Here is a 19,462-nt window from a genome sequence, read left to right as displayed (position 1 = left end):
GTTGGTGCCTTCCTGCGATCATGTGATATACCTGAAACACATTTAATCAACACTGTAAGCACAAAGCTTAGTGAGATTCCCAAAATACCATATACACAAATTATTAGCCTCTCGTGGCTAAACCCCAATAAGGACCCTCCGGTCATGTGTCTCAGTGAAGACCCTCCGTTCTCACGTCTTGGTATGGACCCTTCGGGCTTGTCTCAACAGATACACATAATAATATAACATAATAAGTCACAAAGACAGACTGCATAATAACACATAAAAAGATAAGACCCTCTGGTCAGTAATACAATTAATACACTCCGGTCCATAACATGAATAAGACCCTCAGGTCACACAAAAGTTACCACGCAGGTAAGTATAGTGACAAGACTCACCTCTCGCTGAAAAGCAATCAATCTTGCACCCGAACTGCCGGTCTAGACTCCGCCTAATTATGTTACATTCATCTCTAATTAATAAATACTATTAATAATCTCAAAATGCTAGATCGAGTCACTCTACAAAATATCAGGATGGTGAAAAGACCATTTTGCCCCTCCTTGGCTAAAAGACCACAAATTGACTCAAAAGTCAATCGAAAGTCAACACCCTATGAGTGCGCTAGGTGTACAGCCCAATACGTTGGGCGTACAACCAACCATGCATGCATCAGGGGGTCTCAGCTACGTTGTGCGTAGCTGAGAGTACGCACAACGCACTCCTCAAACTTCTACTCTTCACTTCACTTGGCCTTAATCCGTTAAGACAAATGCTACGACTATAGATCTGAGCTGACTAAGGCCTATTACTTCATAAAGTCGTGGACTTTAAGCCTTAACTTGACTGAACATGTCCCAAACCCACAAACTCTAACCTTCCCAACACAAAAGTCCACATAACTCATGCATGGACAGGTTTAGACGATCAAGTTACCATTTTTATGAGTCTAGACAACCAAATACACTTAAAAGGACAGGAGATATGCTCTAGAGTTCACCAAACTCACAAAGCTCCAAACTTGGGACATAAAACCCTAAAAATGGACCCAAAACATGAACTAACACAACAATGAGCAAGTTTCAAACTTGATACCTCTGGAAGATGTACCAACAAGAGTAGAACTCAGATCCAAGAGCTAGAAACTTAAGTTATCCTTCCTTCAAGGCTCCTTCTTAACCATAAGCTTCACAAGATCACTCAAATGAGCCATAAACACTCACACAAGCTATGAATACGAAATTATGGTTTGAGGGAGGTTGGAGGCTGGAAATGGTGGCTATGAATGAGGCCATCATGTTCCTTAAATAGGGTCACAAAAGGGCATTAGGGTTTTACTCTAAGCCTAGTACGCCCAGCATACCCTCTGGTACTCCCAGTGTACTAGGTGACCTCCGCGATCAAGCAAAGTGCATGAGTACGATGTGCGTACACATGCGTACGCCCCGCGTGCTCAATTTCCACCTTTTCTCAATAAGGACTAGTATTGACAAATACATAAAAGATTAAGGTCAGAGAGCTATACATCTTTTCAGGATGTTACACCACACGTCCACACAATAGTTGTTCATCCACATTATAACCTAGTCCTATATATATATATATATATATATATATATATATATATATATATATATATATATATATATATATATATATATATATATATGAATTGATTGATACGGTGCAACCATAGTATTCAAAAGTTTGTACCGTTACCATACCAAGTTTACTTAATTGGTATTGTAATACCTGCCAAACTTATTGGCTACCGAACATGTTGGCTACTAATTTAATTAGTTCGGTTGGTAACATATTGGTTTGTTCTCTATGATACATATTTGTCGTCCCTAAAAAAACACTAGTACTCAATTGGTGATTGGTTACTAGGGATGGAAAAGAAACCCATACTCGACGTGGAACTCGAAACCCGCATCCATGTTGATTGAGAATCCCCAAGTTGATCGGGGATGAAGAATCTCCGAATAAAAATCACGAAAGGGGATTGGGATGGAAATTCCTCTAGTTTTCGACCATTGATACTTAAAATTTACAATACTTAAAATTTGATAAAAGTAATCCAACTCATTAATAATTATTTTATTGATATTATATTTTTTTTTCTTTTTTATTCATCTAATCTAACATCATGTATAATTTTATTTATTCTTGGTTTATCTGTTGATACCTCATATATCACTATGATGATATTTTTTCTACTTGATTCTCTATGTATGTATTTAAATTTGGTAGAAAAATTATTTATAGTTTTTATGCAATCTATGAATATATTTATATTTTATAAAATATTTAAATTTATGTTTGTAAAATTGAAATTTAGAGTTTTTTTTTTCCTTACATAAAAGTTTTTATATTAAAATAGAAAAAGAAATTCACGATTCCCATTGAGGATTCCCGATACTCATTGGGAATAAGATTCATTTATATTCTGCAATGTGGATGTAGATGGATATGAAGATTAGAACGAGGATTCGGAGATAAAGATAAGGATGGAGATTAGGTCACTGCCGGTTTTTGGAATTAATTGCAAGCAATTGCCAACTTTCGGGACGTAATTGTAAACAATTGTCATTTTTTTGGGCTTAATTCCATTCCATTCCATCTCCAATTCCATACTACCAATGTCCAATTACTACCTTAATGCCTCAATTATTATTAATACAATTCAAGACATGAACAAAAAACATTGACTGGTCAAGCGAAACCAGACCTACACCAAAAACATGGACATAATATGATGGAGAACCAACCACACATGTGACATTACATGTGACTCAAAAACATCATAATCATAAATAATAAATTGTTACAAATGAATCATTTTTTGTAGATCGACAAAACTAATCTAATAAAAGAATCAAGAGTATATGAATGTGGGTTAAAAAAGTAAAAAACTGTACACAATCTTTTAATTTGTCACCAAGAAATTGTAGATAAAGACGCTATGAAGATCGTTAATGGACAACAAGCATGTTGTTTTCGTACCCATTATTGTGAACTATAGGGAGCATCGGATCAACTCTCCAAATCCCATCAACAATAAATTTTATCTACACAATAAAGAAAAATCCACATTTAGCCAAACAACAGAAAGAAAGATAGTCTGTTTGTTATCTTCTTTTGTCTGTATTCCTATTAGAAAAGAAACCTAACTGTTCCTTTTCTAGCTCTATATCTATCAACAATTAGGGAGGGCATTTACGTCTTTTTTCACATTCAAAGAATCAAAATAGTAAAAGCCCATGTCCACAAAATATTTGCAAATTCTATATTTAGTAACATCAGTCTGAGTCTGAGTCTCAGTCCAGATTATTTACCTCATATTTTCCAGGATACAACTTCAGGGAAGTGGAGAAAATCCCTGTTACTGTTTTCTCCATCTTTATCTGCACAAGAATTCAGAACATAAACTTTTTAAAATCCAAAAAATATAATTTTTATATCATAGTTTAGAGATTTTAAAAAAAAAGAACCTGAGAGGTCCAACCATCAAATGATCCAACCAACAGAACTTCTGAAGCCGAATGAGTCCAGAATATGGAAGTGGTTCGAAGAAGCTGCAAAGTTTTACGGGCACTGTTGATTCTTCTTTGCTTCTCCTCCACTAACTTCTGTGTATCACTGAAAACAAATTATAAACATCTTGCATTTTACACTACACGTACTTTTCAGGGCTATTTTTGTCATTTTCATGATAAGGATGAGGCCAATAAAGTCTTTTGCACAAACGGGAGATTTAGAGCAACTGCGACTCCATTCACACATTTTTAGGTGGGACACAAAATTGTAACTTTTGTTCCTTAGTAGGCCAGTAGACAGTAGACAAAAAGGGTATATTTGGAGAAAGAGAATGCATACATTACTGAGAGTGCTATCTTTCCTTCAAACACTGCTAGTTTAGCTCGTATTGATCTCAACTTATCTTCAGCTTTCATAAGCTCGGTTTCTTGGAATTCCCATGCATCAGAAAGCTGCTGCAATTCACTGGAACTGTTTTCATAAACCTGGTGAACATTTTCATGAACACAATTGGTCATAATTTTATAGGTCTTGCATAAAACATATTAGGTAAAAATTAAAATGTAAGTGTTATGATTGATAATCTGGAAAGTACCTTTGGGGTAAGTGTCTGACTTTTTGACTTCAGTGAATGAAGGGCAGAGGAAAGCTCAAGTTGCATTTGCTTGAGTCTAGATCTTATATGATCTGGGCTTGTTTCCTTATTTCTATCTTCAAGTTGTAAATCAGGTTGGATGTTGGGTGTTTTTTCTTTTGTGTAATCTTTTCCATAATCAATCTCTGCAGCTGTATTTGAACAAAGGGTTGATATTGATAAATAATATGGGTGAAGAAAGAAAGGTATAAAATCTTTTAAGGGTAGAAAGTTTATAAAGGAAATACCTTGAAAGTCTGAGAAGTGCTTTCTTGGAGAGATATTACCATTGTCCTTGCTAGAAGAATATGTATCGTTTATGCTTTTCTCCATATGAACATCAAATGATAAACTTCTATGTTTCTTCAATCTACTCAAAATGCCTTCTACACCTGTATCTTCATCTGCTTCCATTTCACTGATCAGAAGGATTATATTGAGTCAACATGGAGTATTCTATGTCACTGAACTCATTTTCCTTCAATGGGTATCGGTTTCTCTTTTTTAAGCAGATGCATTTACACCATTCTTGATTTTGTTAAATGGGGTAAACCAATTTTCATTCTTTATTCAAGAATCAAAAAGAATTTTCACTTTCGAAATGGCATTCAATTTCTAATACTTGCAATAAGGTGGAATGTACAAGGCAAGTTTTTCAGTTGAATCTTACATTTCAAAATTTGAACCTTTTATTTTCTATATACTATTATCGCGTGTTTTTTCATTTAAAGAACCCTAAATCAAGAACTTGTATTAAAGATTATAGACTTAATAACAAAAATCTTACAGTGATCTACCAGAGGGTGAAGCAGATTGATGAGATGAACTCTGAAAACCCAAAGAATTGTCGTATACATCTTGTATTTGTTGAAGAGTCTCAACCCTTGTTTGTAACTCCCTATTATCATCGAAATAATTGCTCTCGGAATCATTTTCATCATCTGAATAATCCCAACCCAATGCCAGCCACCCACCTGTTTTAGAAATCGCATCCACTAAATCAATTCTCCCAGCATCCAATAGTTGTTTCTTAGTCGGAAACTCATTTGGGTTACTCGAATTCTTCATGAACATCAAAATCTCTCTCTCCAAAGCCAATTCTGCTTCACTATCCGAATACCCTTCACACGAGAACCCACTTCTTGTTATAGTTTCTTTGAACTTTTTATACCCGAAAACTCGGTCCTTTTTCACCAAAATGAACGAAACGCGTGGACTAATCTTGAACTTAGTTCCCAACCCAAGAATGGGAACGATAGGGGAAATCAAATTATACGGAGTTGTGGAGGCGATAAACAACATCATCGTTCAGGCATTTCATCGAACAGATGGTTTGCCTTGGTGAAAACTTGGAGAAAGATTCCGCATCTACAGTGGCGTAAAGATTATGGTGTCAGAAGAGATGGAGAAGAGAACGCCGAAGGGCTCGAAAAGAGTGAAGAAAGGAGGGTGGGTCTGTGAAGCAACGAACAATGCTAAAACGAGATGAGTCAATTACAAATTTAATGGATGATAGAAGGCTCCACTTGCCTCGTTCAAGACACCGTGGAGTAAACGTCTCAGCTGCCAATTTTTGAAAAAGTGATTGAAAAATGAAAAAGGATATCGACATGAAAACCATGATTTTTTTAAAAAAATATTGTTTATTTTATTATTTTGTGGTGAATTAACATCGAATTTTTAAAACTTATTTTAAATTTTGTCATTATAATACCAAATTATCACTAAAAATATTTTTTAAAACACTTTTAAGCTTATAATATTGTTATGCTTTTTTCCTATGTATTTATTTCATTTATAGATGATCGTAAAAGTAAATTTTATAAACCTAAATACATTTTTAAAATTATAAATATATATTTTCATGTACTTAAGAGTTTGATATATTTTTTGAAAATATTAATATCCTATTTAGAACTATAAATGTAATCTCTCGTTTTTGGTTAATTGACTAGAAAAAAAAAGTTAATAAATAATATGAATTATTATATAACTATAAATAAACGTTGTTTGAGGAGTGATTTAAAACACATAAAATGAATCTAAAATAATTAATTACTAAATATTATTAATTAAAGAGTTATTTTTAATAATTATAATATATAAAATATAATAATTATTATATGATATATACTCATCGGCATCGGCATGCATTAGAACTTTGAGTGAAGCGGAGGATGTTGCTCGAGATAAGGCGACGTAGAGTTAATCGTTTGTAAATACAGGTTGAAACATATACAAACCAATTTTTTCGGTGACTGACCTTAACTTTGTTTATGGTCATAGCGTAACAAACTTTAATTGGAAATTGTTTTCGTATGAAGACGAATGGTAGATTGGGAGTTTTGTTTATAAATTTTAATTAATTGGAAATTGTCTCTCTCTCTCTCTCTCTCTCTATATATATATATATATATATATATATATATATATATATATATATATATATATATATAGAGAGAGAGAGAGAGAGAGAGAGAGAGACGTTTTCCGATACATGTTCATGTTATTATTGTTGCTTTGACTATTGTAGGAATTAATTGTGAAATAAGTTTTAGCAATAGTGTATGTGGCGAAATCCTTGTAAAACTTAGTTGATTTAGGTATTCAACTGGGTACAAAGTGTCTAGTTCTGAAGTATGTTTGCCATTTGGTTGCATAGTGGTTGTGCTCCTATCTAGCATATATAACATCTAATCAGCACTACTTGTGTCATCCTCAATTCCACGGCCAGAAAAGACCGATTTATTTATGCTTTATTTTGAAAATCAAAGTATACTTTTGAAGAACTATTTGCGGAATTTGTTCTAAAAAATATGATAAAGAATTTATCAAATCATTTCCGAAGAAATGTATTTTCATTTTATTAAAAACCTCGGGATGTCATTGTTAATAAAGATAAAAAACATAAACAAAAACAACATAGGCTTTACAACATCTATTATTCAAGTGACCTATAATCCATTGATCTCTCATAAGATCATCACTCATGTACTCTCTTGCCACTACCTGTATACAAGAAACCGAGTGGGTTAGGCTTGAGAGTCTGGTGAACACATAGGATTTTCAACCCATAATAATTAAGTTTATTAATTTCATCATTCAATCAACCCGATTACCTATTCCCGTTATCCTCACTTTTTGTCCCTAAATCATCTAATTCAAGGGACCTAGCATAAGGATTTTCATCGGGATGACAACATTGCTTAGGGGATTCATCAACAATATATGTCAAATAAGGCAACCATGAGAGTGATGGAGTACACCTGGTGAACACTTAATTTAAAAACACATACATGTTGCGAGCCTATCAGCGTTCCACCAAACTATCTAGAATAGTCTGTGGACGTCATCTATACTCCACTAGATAACTGGATCATCTTAAACATCGATGACTCTCATCATTTATTTCATCATCTATATCATCTGCTCATCTTTACCCATCATAATTATAGGTACAAAATACATATACAGTTTAAATCAAATAAAACATATATATTTTGTTCATCCAGCATAGATATCAAGAACACAGATAATATCCACACATAACACATAATTTATATTAAATACTTCATATCTATGTGTAAGATGAAAGTAACTAGGCACTCACTTGTTAAAGTGATGATTCCAAACTCGGGCAGCGCTTCGCTTCTAACAATTCTGTTTTCTTTCGACAAAACCTAGTATTATTACCACTAAATTTTAGTCTAATATTTATGCGACTATTTACGAGCGATATTGTTTTATAAGTGTTAAACAATACTTTTCAATCACTATGTACAAACAAGGGCCAGAAATGAAACACCGGAGGGCAGAACCATTTTGGCATTTAAGTTGTTCTAAAATCCAACAACCCTATGCAACCCTTCAAACCAGATTCCTCATACCGCGAGTAGTTTAAATATATTATAATAACACTTTGTATATTATATTTTAGAATAAATATATTGTTTATAGGTTCATAATGATGATATTGAACTTAAATATAAGCTATACTTAAAGTAGGGTAAGCGTAATTCACGTACAAAGGGGTTTGGCTAGGAACCAGGCTCTACAAGGGCAGAACTTCCGAGCCGAAAGCTCTTCTTCTCGGAGCCTTATGGCTCCCCGAGACTCGCCTCTAGCACTTAGTAAGTACTAGGGAAGGGGAGGGAGAGTTTTGGAGTATTAAGAGAGAAAGAAAGGTTGAGATGTGAAGAAATGGGAGAAACCTCGCACCTATTTATAGGAGGTTGGATGCGAGTGCGCAGGGCGTAACTTCGATGTACGTCAAGCTTAATCAGTACGTGGGGCGTACGAAGTGCTACACTACTTGTACGAGGCCAAGTGTCAGCTCCGCATGCGAGGCCGTGGGGAGGAAGCAAGGGTCAACATTCGGCCACGTCACCCTCATCGCATCAGCATATTCCCGACTTCTAAATTCCGTAACTTTCGCATACTAGCTCCATTTTGACGCTCTTTATATCCATGCGTAGGTGGCGATGTAATATACAACTTTTATTTAGACTCTGTTGACTAATTTTGACTTTATTTTTAAAGTTATATTTTAACAAGCTTAGACAGGTAAAGTCTGTTGCAAATTCATAACTTTGTCCTATGATGTCTGTTTTTGTCTGTCTTTATATCGTTGGGGTTCCTATTAACGAGATCTTCGATTCTCATTTAGGTTTTGTCATCTAAAATTCGAATTCCGGGCTATGCACTGCAATGCCAAATCTTAGAAAAATCATAACTTCCTCATACGAAGTCAGATTTGGACGTTCTTTTTATGAACGCTCTTAATTTAATGTATACTATGAATTTTGTTTAGATCGTTAAGGCTAAAAAGTATTTTATCGCAAACTTAGTTTTTACTATTCCCGGTGTCATGCCGGTTTTGCCGCAAAACTTCGACAGGTCATAACTTCTTCGTTATCAGTTGGATTTTAGCGTTCCTTATATCCATGAAATCCTTGTTACGATTACTTCAACTTTCTTCAAAGATATTGGGTCTATCTATTATTTTATTTTTGACGCTTATTTTTATTGCATCGTTAATAGCAAGTATAATGCATATAAAATCACATAATTTACATAATACTCATATAATTCCTTTTCATTACTTCAAAATATGTTAAAACTGTTGACCCTAACTATTACATCATCATAATGCTTAGCCTAGAAAAACGGGCATTACAATTCTCTCATCCTTAGGATGATTCCGTCTCAGAATCATGCATCGGCAAACAAATGTTGATAGCGACTCATCATGTCACTCTGTTTCCCAGGTGAGGGTTGGCTCATTCATATGTTTCCATTGCACAAGCACCAAGTCGACCATCTTGCATCGCAACTTCTTTGTCTTACAATCAACAATCGTTTTAGGCTCTTTGATTAACCTCTTATTTTCATCCATCCTTAATTCTGAAAGTGGAATTATATCAAGAACTTCTCCCATGAACGTCCTCAAATAATACACACAAAAAGCGTTATGAATATCATCTAGTTCTTCTGGAAATTCCAGCTTGTAAGCTTGGTTCCCAATCCTATGAAAAACCTTAAATGGTCCAATAAACCTTGGACTCAACTTTCCTCTCTTTCCAAATCTTATAAGTCCCTTCCATGGTGAGACTTTGAGTAATACCGAATCTCCAACTTCGAATGTTATCGATCGTCGCTTCTTGTCAGCATAGCTCTTTCGGTGATCTTGAGTTGCTAACATCCCGTCTTTAATCACTTTTAACTTTTCAGCAGTCTGATGGACTATTTCGGGACCTATAAACTACTTTTCTTCGGCCTCAAGTCAACAAGACAGCGTACAACACTTCTGACCGTACAAAACTTGATAAGGTGCCATCTTAATGCTCGAATGCTAACTATTGTTGTAGGAAAACTCTACCAGGGGTAAATGCTTATCCCAGTTACCTTGGAATTCTAGGGTACATGCTCTTAACATATATTCCAATGTTTGAATCGTTTTTTCGCTCTGACCATCAGTCTGCGGATGGTAGGCTGTACTTAAAAACAACTTCGTACCCATTTCCTTTTGTAGACTTCTCCAAAATCTTGATGTGAAACGACTATCACAATCTGATACAATCATTAAAGGAACACCGTGAAGTCTTACTACCTCCTTCAGGTAAGCATTTGCAAGCTTATCTATAGACCACCTCTCATTGGCTGTTATGAAGTGTGCACTCTTTGTGAACCGATCCACGACTACCCAAATCATGTCTTGACCGTTCTTCATCCTGGGCAATTTAGTCAAAAAAATCCATGGTGATGTCTTCCCATTTACCCATGGGTATATGTAAAGGTTCTAAACTCACAAACGGTTTCTAATTTTGTGCTTTAACTCTAGCATGTGTTACACACTCTGCCACATACTTTGCAACATCGAGTTTCATCGTGGGCCACCAGTAGTAAGGTTTCAGAACCCTATACATCTTAGTGTTGCCAGGATGAATCGAGTACATAGTCTTGTGAGCTTCTTCTAACATAATATTTCTTATTCCTCCCATCTTTGGTACCTAAATTCTATCTTGGAATACCTTCAATCCTTGACTATTTGTACTGAATACCAACATTTTGCCTAACCTTTCTTCCTTTCAATCATATTTCTCCAAAGCTTCTTCCTGATCTTTCTAGATGCTTTGCACAATTGTTGAGACAACTTATAATCTTAACATTCTTGGCCTTTTTCTTTCCAGGTTTACCTTTCGATTTAGAGCATCAACTACAACATTTGCTTTACATGGGTAGTAAAGTATCTCACATTCGTAATCCTTGAGACTTTTATGATTAGTGAAGAGCTTGTACTTTGTGCCATAAAGACAATGCCTCTATATTTTTAATGTGAATACTACCGTTGCAAACTCCGGATCGTGAGTGGGGTAGTTCTTCTCGTGCTCTTTCAATTGACAAGATGCATATGTTGTCACCTTATCTCTATGGGTCATAACACAAACTAACCCAACTCCAGATGCATCCCTATAGACTGTAAAGTCTTCAACTCTGTCAGGTAAAGAAAGAATAGGTGCTTCACATAACTTCTTATTTAATTTCCCGAATGCTTATTCATGTTTCTCACTCCATGTGTATGTAGCTCCTTTATGGGTCAAAGTTGTTAATGGAGCAGCTATCGAAGAAAAGCCTTGGATAAACCTTTGGTAATATCCAGCTAATCCAGAAAGTTTCGAATCTCAGTGGGACTTTTTGTTCGTTCCCATCTCATTACAACTTCAATCTTTGCTAGGCCAACCATTATTCCCTCTTGATTAACCATATGACCCAAGAATTGGACTTTTTGAATCCAAAAATCACATTTGGAGAAGTTGTGTCTAAAGGGAGTTAGTTATGGCATTGAAAACTTGCTCACCTCAACTTCAGATACATCAACAACTTAGTAACTGGAAAATTATTCTAAGGACTACCAATCTTGAAGTTCAACAAAGACAATTTGTGCCCAACATGTGAATGTGGTAAACAAACTAAGGGTAGCCATCCTCTGATAGTTGATTCTTTAATCATTGAACCTCTAGAGATCCTCCACATCGATCTTAGTGATCCATCAACTGTAGCCAGTCTTCACCATAAGAAATATATTATGGTCATAGTTGATGACTTCACTTATTTCACTTGGGTTTACTTTTTGAGACTAAATTCAGATACACCATACATCATGATCAACTTCATCAAAGAAATAGAGCTTCTGATCAAACTACCTGTCAGGCGGATAAGAAGTGATAATGGCACTGAGTTCATTAATCAGCTCTTGAATAGCCTTTTAGTCTCCAAGGGAATCATCCACAACTTCTCGGCACCTTACACACCACAACAAAATGGAGTAATGAAGAGAAGGAATAGAACATTGGTCGAAGAAGCTAAATCGATGCTTAATTTTGCCAACTTACCTCTCTACTTCTGGATGGAAGCAGTGGAAACTACATGCTTTGTTCAAAATTGAAGCATCACTTGCAAACGCCTCAACAAGTCTCCTTATGAAGGTCTAAACAATCGAAAACCCAATGCATGTTTCTTTCACATTTTTGGTTGCAAGTGTTTTGTGGTCAACAAAAAGGATCATATTAACAAGTTTGCATTGAATTCTGATGAAGGCATCTTCCTGGGTTATTCAACCAATAAGGTTACATACAGAGTTCTTATACAACATACAAGACTAATAGTCGAAAGCTTTGACGTCAAATTCGATGACTATTATGTCCGCAACATTGTTCCTTCAACATAAACAAAGTTCATCCTGGAAAGTGATATCCCAACCTCCTTGGGTCCATTAAACATAGTTGAAGTTAACTATGATGACCTCTTTGATCCCGCAGAGACAACACATCTTTTAGAAATTTTGGTGCCTCTGGTAGCACAACAACAACATGTAGAAGTATCTAGACCAATCTTTTTTTAAGGAACTTCATTCAATACTTCCACCTCACCGGTTGAGGGGGGGAAAGTTCAACTCCTTTTGAAGTTACGACCTTCAAGGTTCCAGTACTTGAAGATGCTACTCTGACAGTTTTACACAACCTAATGAATCCATTAATCATGTATGAAGACTCTGAGGATGAAGAAGTTGAAAATATTGATACAAGAACAGATCTAAGGATTATTAATCACTCAGCAGTCTAGGGGGAACCAACATCACTGGTCCAGGGGGAACTGTCATCGGTTCAAGGGGAACTCCCATATTCAATCCAGGGGGAACTTCCATTACCAGCTATAGAACCAATCCCATTAGTCCAAGACTCATCTACGAGTTGCTCTCAAATCGAGGGGGAACTATCTTCTTCAAACAGACTCCTCTCGACTCCTCTGACGTAGAGGATATTCCATCAAATGTTGCCGCAGACCATCTACAATCTCGTCTATATATTTGGACGAAATCTCACCCACCAGGTCAAATCATTGGCAACCCATGTTCAGGTATTCAAACTCGTTCCTCTTCTGATTTAAATAACCATTGTCATTATGCAACATTCATGTCATCGGTCGAGCCTCGAACCACAAAAGAAGCGCTTTAGGAGCCCGATTAAATCATTACAATGCAAGAGGAACTAGTTGAGTATGAATGAAACAAAGCTTGGAAATTAGTACAGATACGAAAAGGTCACATTGTTTTCGTCACAAGATGGGTTTACAAGAACAAGTTAGATGAATCTGGTGTGGTAGTATGAAACAAAGCACACTTAGTTTTAAAGGGGTATAGTCAACTTGAGGGTGTTCACTATGACGAAACATATGCACTAGTTGCAAGGGTGGAAGCCATACGTATCTTCTTAGCTTATGTATCTCAAAAAAACATCAAGGTCGATCAGATGGATGTGAAGAGTGCTTTCCTTAATGGTGAACTGAAAGAGGAACTATATCTACAACAACCTCCAGGCTTTCAAAGCTCAGAAATTCCAAATCATTGTTATAAGCTGGGGAAAGCAATTTACGGGTTAAAGCATACTCCTAGAGCTTGGTATAAGAGTCTTTCTGATTTTCTTGCCACAACCGAGTACAAAAGAGGTGCCACATATCCTAATATGTTTAGAATAGCAAATGAAAAACACTTGATGCCCGTTCAAATCTATTTGAATGATATCATCTTTCGATTCAATGGATCAGGGAATGATGGATGATTTTGAAAAGCTCATGACTAACAAGTTTCAGATGAGCATGAACAGAGAGATTAATTTCTTTCTAGGTCTTCAGGTTAAACGAGTCCGTCAAGGGATATTCATCCATCAGGAGAAATGCACCAATGAATTTTTGAAGAATTTTTCAATGGATAATTGTTCCCAGGCAAAGGTCTCTATGGCCTTCAGGTATAAAATCTCACGTGACCCTATCGGGGAGTCAGTTGATCACAAAATATATCGATGAATGATTGGCTCGATAATGTACCTCACTGCTAGTCGAGCGTATATTGTGTTCGATTCCAAAGTATCCCACTTGACCATAGTCAAGCAGATCTTCAGGTATCTAAAAGGGAGTAAAGCCTTGGGTATTTGGTACCCTGCAGGTAATGACTTCAGTCCTTAGGCATTTACAGATGCATATCGTGTTGGGTGCACACTCAATCGAAAGAGAAGTTCGAGTGGATGTCAGTTCTTGGGTGGAAGATTAGTTAGTTGGTCTTCAAGGAAACAAAACTGTGTTTCATTGTCCACCACAGAGGAGGAATATGTGGACGTTGTCTGTTGCTGCTCCCAGGTCCTTTGGATGTAGACACAACTTTTGGACTACGGGTACATGATGTTGTGAGTACCCATATATTGTGATTCAGAGAGTGCAATTGCGATTTCTCATAATCCTATTCATCACTCAAAGATGAAACACATAGAACTACGTAGAATCACTTCATCAAAGACCATATCCTCAAAGGTAACATTGAACTTATTTTTGTGCCAAATCATTTGGAAATAGATGATATTTTCACCAAGGCACTCGAATCCACAAAACTGAATGGATTTTTGGAAATGTTAGAGGTCCCTGATGCATAAAAATGGCACCTTGATGGATTTTGTGCAACCATGCAAAGTTGATGTCTCATTTTATGGAGCTAAGATGCTTGAATTGGACTTTGGGGGCTTTTTAGCAATGCAAAAGCTTAAAGCCTTCGACTTTATGGGTTAGGACCTTAATATGATGATATTTTGTGGATTAAATGATAAGTTTTGAAGTGATTAAGTCGTTTGGCCAAAGGTTTGGGACCAGGCTAATACGCGGGGCTTACTCCTCAGTACGATGAGCGTACTAGCTACGTGCCCGTTTCTGAATCACTCCCGTACGCAGGGCGTACGAGCTTGGTACGCCGAGCGTTCGCTAAGCTGTAGTCCAAAGGAATTGTGGGCTTGGGTTTTTGGTTTATGTTTCATTTGGGCTTGGCCCCTTAACTCCCATGGATAATTTTTGGACTTTAGGCTTTCTTAGATTGGGCCATATTGGGCTTTGGGTGCTGTTTAGGAAATTGAGCATTTAGGAAGCAAATGGGTTGGGCCTTGATTTTGGGCCAAGTAGGAAAAAAGGTAAAATGGTATTTTACCCTAGATGTTGGGCAAGTGATCGAGACACTTGATTTTGGATTAAGACCTAATTATTAATTGGGTATGATTGATGATGTTAGTGCAGGGATTTTCCAGATCAACAGATTGAGACTTTATCTGAGAGACTCAATAGCCTGACGTGAGTTTCCTCACCATGTTTAGCGGGTCTAAGGCACCAATGCCGACTTATGGTTTATTATATTTAGGATGCTAGTTTTCTGCATGACTCTTGGAAGTGTATGTGTTTATATGTATACCGGACGCAGCCCGATGTCGGGCATTATATGTTTGATATGTATGTTATGTGGTATTTTAGGGACCTCACTAATCTTTGTATTTACGGTTTTTAGTTTATATTTCAGGTACTTCTTGTTTGAAAGGGAAGAGCCTGTGATGATTGCAGTGCGCACACCACATCGTTCTGCATTTTATAGTACTTTGATGTATTGGGATGTTTATTGATAGACTCTGATTTACTTTGTTTTTTATGATGTTGTTTTGGATAATGGTTTTACTAATTTAAAAATCAAAATCTTTAGTCTTAATTTTTGGGACGTTACATATTGTTTTTATTTTTTTTGTGAGTTTTTGGTTTGTAAAATTAAATGAAAGTTGTTACACGATTTATTTATGTTTTAACATTGTAACATCCCAAATATCAAGGTAAAATTTTCAAATTTAAAACCAAACCAAAAGCCATAATTGTTTTCAAAACATAGTTCCCAAATGTCAAAATCATATATCAAAGTATCCCAAATCAAATCTCATAAATCCCAAAGGATGTGCACGACCAAGCCTTCGCCTTGCCACTATCCTCTGAAGTACCTAAAACCATAAAAATTAAACTGTAAGCCAAAGCTTAATGAGTTTCGCTAAAGTACCAGACACCACCATACATATAACATCATGCATATATGAGCCTTCAACTTGACTGGACCACCTCATAGGGCCTACAACCTATCTGGATCGCTCTTCGGGCCTTCGGCAAGACTGGACCACCTCACGAGCCTTTAATCTATCTAGACCGCCCCGGGTATCTCAACCTTCAGCACAAAGAAGGACCGCCTCAACCCAACAAACTATAACATGTCGACATATACAAAAACAATCAATAACCAGCAAGTACAGGTAGTCATACAGATCTACCAGTCTAATACATACTCAGTGAACACAGGTAATCATACAGATCAACTAGTCTAATACATACTCAGTGAACACAGGTAATCATACAGATCTACCAGTCTAACACATAACCAACATGACATCAATACGATATAACAAGAGACATAATCCAGTGGGCCGACATTGGTGCCTTCGACCTATAAGTACAGTGTGGAAAACTCACCTCATAGACTGAAATGTAGCTGAACAGATCACTTCTCCAACAGCTGACTCTACCGGTCACTTGTATAATAAATAGTGACATAAACTCAAACTACTACTCAAAATACCCAAAATACCCCTAAGTCAAACTTGGACAAACCCCTTGTCAAAGGTCAAAAGTCAAAAAGTCAAAGAAAATCAACATAATCTGAGTATGCTCTGTGTACTCAGTCACTACGCCTAGCATAGTACACCCTTAGCTAAGTTACGTGGCATCAACCAGGTACGTGCAACGTACCACTAGGTATGCTCAGCGTACTTAGCTGGCTCCCTTTTTCTCTATTAAGTGCTTATTTCATTAGGATCTCACATCCAAAGGTCAGATCTAGTCCTAACTAACATTCTAACTCATAAAGTTTCCAACTTTATGGATTTCCATGGCTAGAAGGAGTCCAAAAACCAAAACCCTAACATAATACACAACCAAAGCATTATAACTCTTGCATGGAGGGAAGAAAAGGAAAAAGATCATATTTTTGATTCCTAATACTCAAAAATGTCTGAAAGGATAGCTCTTATGGTTTATAGTAAGCCATACTCATGAACACCAAGATTATGGGACTAAAATGCATAAAAACTTAAGAGCTAGCAAGTTCCAAGGAAAATATTCATCAAGATCCAAGTTTTATGCCTTCAAGGGATGCTTGAGGGTGAAACACTTTGAATCTTGGTTGCCTTGAGCTTCCAAGATGATCTACCACCTTCTTCCTCCTTCACAAGTACAAGAATACACTCTTATCAAGATCATAATCACACGCAAGGAACTAGGGTTTGCAAGGGATGTTTTTGGGAGATGGAGGGTCATGAAGCAAAGGCTTTTGAGGAGATAAGGATGCTTTAATAATGCTTAAACCCTAAAAATCAGTGTTTGCTCACCTGACATGTACACCCAACGTATTTACTTAAGTGCGCGTTTGTGACAACCCGAAATTTTCTATCCCGTACAGTCAAACACTTCATTGAAAGTCAAACTCATTTTTGCTAATTTTTAGCCGGCTTAAAGTCCGTTTAAGTGTTCTAAAGCCTAGTACTGCAAGAGATAACTGGAAAGAGGATACTCAAAGGTAAAGTGTGCAACATTTAAGTCCCAAAACTCCAATAGTTTGGAGTTTACGGCCGTAAACTCTAAGGGAGTATAAATATGACACTTAGTCATTTTATTCACTTTTACCATTTTCAGACCAAGAAGCCATTCTCTCTCAAGTAGCATCCGATTTTCCTTCTTGATCTTCAACTTAGTAAGTGTTTTCCTCCTTGATTAGTTGATATACTTCACCATCTAGTGATTACACATCATTTCATCCAAGAAATCATTCCATTTGTTTAGTTCTTCAAGCATTATTCATTTCACCAAGAACACACACTAGTGTTCTTGGGTCATGAACACCCTTTCAAGCTCTTTTATTGTAAGTATTCTTACCCTAGTGTGTTATAAGGCTTGTTTCACTTCTTATTCAACTAGAAATCACAAAGAAACACATGATCAAAGGTTTTTACGGCCAAGGCATGTTCTTGGGCCGTAAACCCTTATAAGTGGGGCAAAGTGCACCCTAGTCCCTTCCTTGGCCTTGGATACTAGTCTAGATGACTTCCTTGAAGTGTTTAGGACTGTAAACATCAAAAAGATCAAGTGCACATAGAGTTTACGGCCGTAAACTCATAAGGAAATGGTCCTTAGGCCGTAAACTCTATAAGGTGGTGCCATTCTTCCCCTAATGCTTCCTAAGGCTTGGACTTGATCATTAAATGCTCAATCTTGACTTATAAGACCTCAAAACACCCAATGGCACTTAGTACCATGAGTTTACGGCTGTAAACTCATGGGGGAAATGACCTTAGGCCGTAAACTCCTTAAGGAGTGGTCCTTGGGCCATAAAATCCAATGTCATGCTATGCAACATTTAGATGCAACCCTTTAGTACCTATAGCACTTGAATCAAAGTGTTTTCATGTCCTAATATGTCTTAACTTGTCTAATTAGTGTTATAATCACTAATATATATATATATATATATATATATATATATATATATATATATATATATATATATATGTCTTTATATGTTATTAGGATCATTGTGTGTGTTCAAGTCTTCACTTGACACCTAGCACTTGTCCGACACTTCCATACAATCCACTCACTACAGGTGAGTTCATACCCCTTATTAACCTTTTAAATTTTTTTAAATGCTTTTATTGGGGGGGGGGGGGGGGATACAAGTTGAATCATGATAGTTATTATATTAATCACATGAGATTAATAACCATCAAACTATGGATTTACTACACTTTTAGCTTTTTTACTCAATATACTACTTCAAAATGATTTCTCAAAACGTTTTTACATATTAAACTCTTTATTAAACTGTCTTACATACTATATCTTTCCTTTCAAACTCTGTTATAACTTCGTTTCAAAAAAAGGTTTTCATGTACTCCAAGCTGTGTTTCAAACAAAGGATTTCTTACACTCTAAATTGTTCTTACCAAACAAACTGCTTTTAAATCGTTTTATAAACTGACATCAAGTCATCAATTCTTATTTATTAATCTTCCAAAGGTTTTACAAAACTTCTTTTATACTTTTATATTGTCAAATGCATGCCTATATATGTATATTTATATTTTTCCGAATGTCGTCTAAATATTAGTTATATATTATCTTTACATATATAGACATAAAAGTTCTATCAGTCAATTCACTACCTTTGGGTAGCAAAGGCATACTTTTGATTATTCATGTACATTACTAGTAACTATAATAGGTATAGTTAGAAGATACTATATACTATTCCTAAGTACAAGGAATCTCACTAAGAGTCAGTTCATACATGAGTCAATACATACACTACTCTAATACATACTATACGAAGAGACACTAGTACATACTATATGA

At 36.1% G+C, this 19,462-nt stretch overlaps 1 protein-coding gene across 2 annotated transcripts; it reads right to left on the bottom strand.

Annotated features, from left to right (window-relative positions):
- Positions 1-2,776: 2,776 nt before the first annotated feature.
- On the bottom strand, positions 2,777-5,714 carry LOC145013060 (5'-AMP-activated protein kinase-like protein). 2 transcript variants are annotated; one of them, XM_078971865.1, is made up of 7 exons: positions 4,947-5,714; positions 4,408-4,577; positions 4,121-4,311; positions 3,865-4,010; positions 3,494-3,627; positions 3,324-3,392; positions 2,777-3,056 (listed from the first exon to the last, which is right to left on the bottom strand). In XM_078971865.1, exons 1-6 carry the CDS (start codon positions 5,462-5,464, stop codon positions 3,325-3,327), a joined length of 1,227 nt encoding a protein of 408 aa, XP_078827991.1. In that variant the 5' UTR covers positions 5,465-5,714; the 3' UTR covers positions 2,777-3,056; position 3,324. The 2 variants fall into 2 exon arrangements, with proteins under 2 accessions (XP_078827991.1, XP_078827990.1); XM_078971864.1 differs by having other exon boundaries at positions 3,480-3,627; positions 4,947-5,713.
- Between the last annotated feature and the right edge of the window lie 13,748 nt (positions 5,715-19,462).

This window comes from Lactuca saligna, chromosome 8, assembly GCF_052625555.1.
Source record: "Lactuca saligna cultivar CGN05327 chromosome 8, ASM5262555v1, whole genome shotgun sequence".
In the NCBI taxonomy this organism is placed as follows: Eukaryota; Viridiplantae; Streptophyta; class Magnoliopsida; order Asterales; family Asteraceae; genus Lactuca; species Lactuca saligna.
Note: the sequence above shows the minus strand (reverse complement) of the source record. Positions and strands in the feature narration are given on the sequence as shown.

Coding starts and splice junctions, on each gene's coding strand:
- LOC145013060 (XM_078971864.1), bottom strand. CDS start 5,464: ATGATGTTGTTTATCGCCTCCACAACTCCGTATAATTTGATTTCCCCT. Junction 4,578..4,946: donor TCACCCTCTGGTAGATCACT/GTAAGATTTTTG, acceptor CCTTCTGATCAG/TGAAATGGAAGCAGATGAAG. Junction 3,628..3,864: donor AAGATAGCACTCTCAGTAAT/GTATGCATTCTC, acceptor ATTTGTTTTCAG/TGATACACAGAAGTTAGTGG.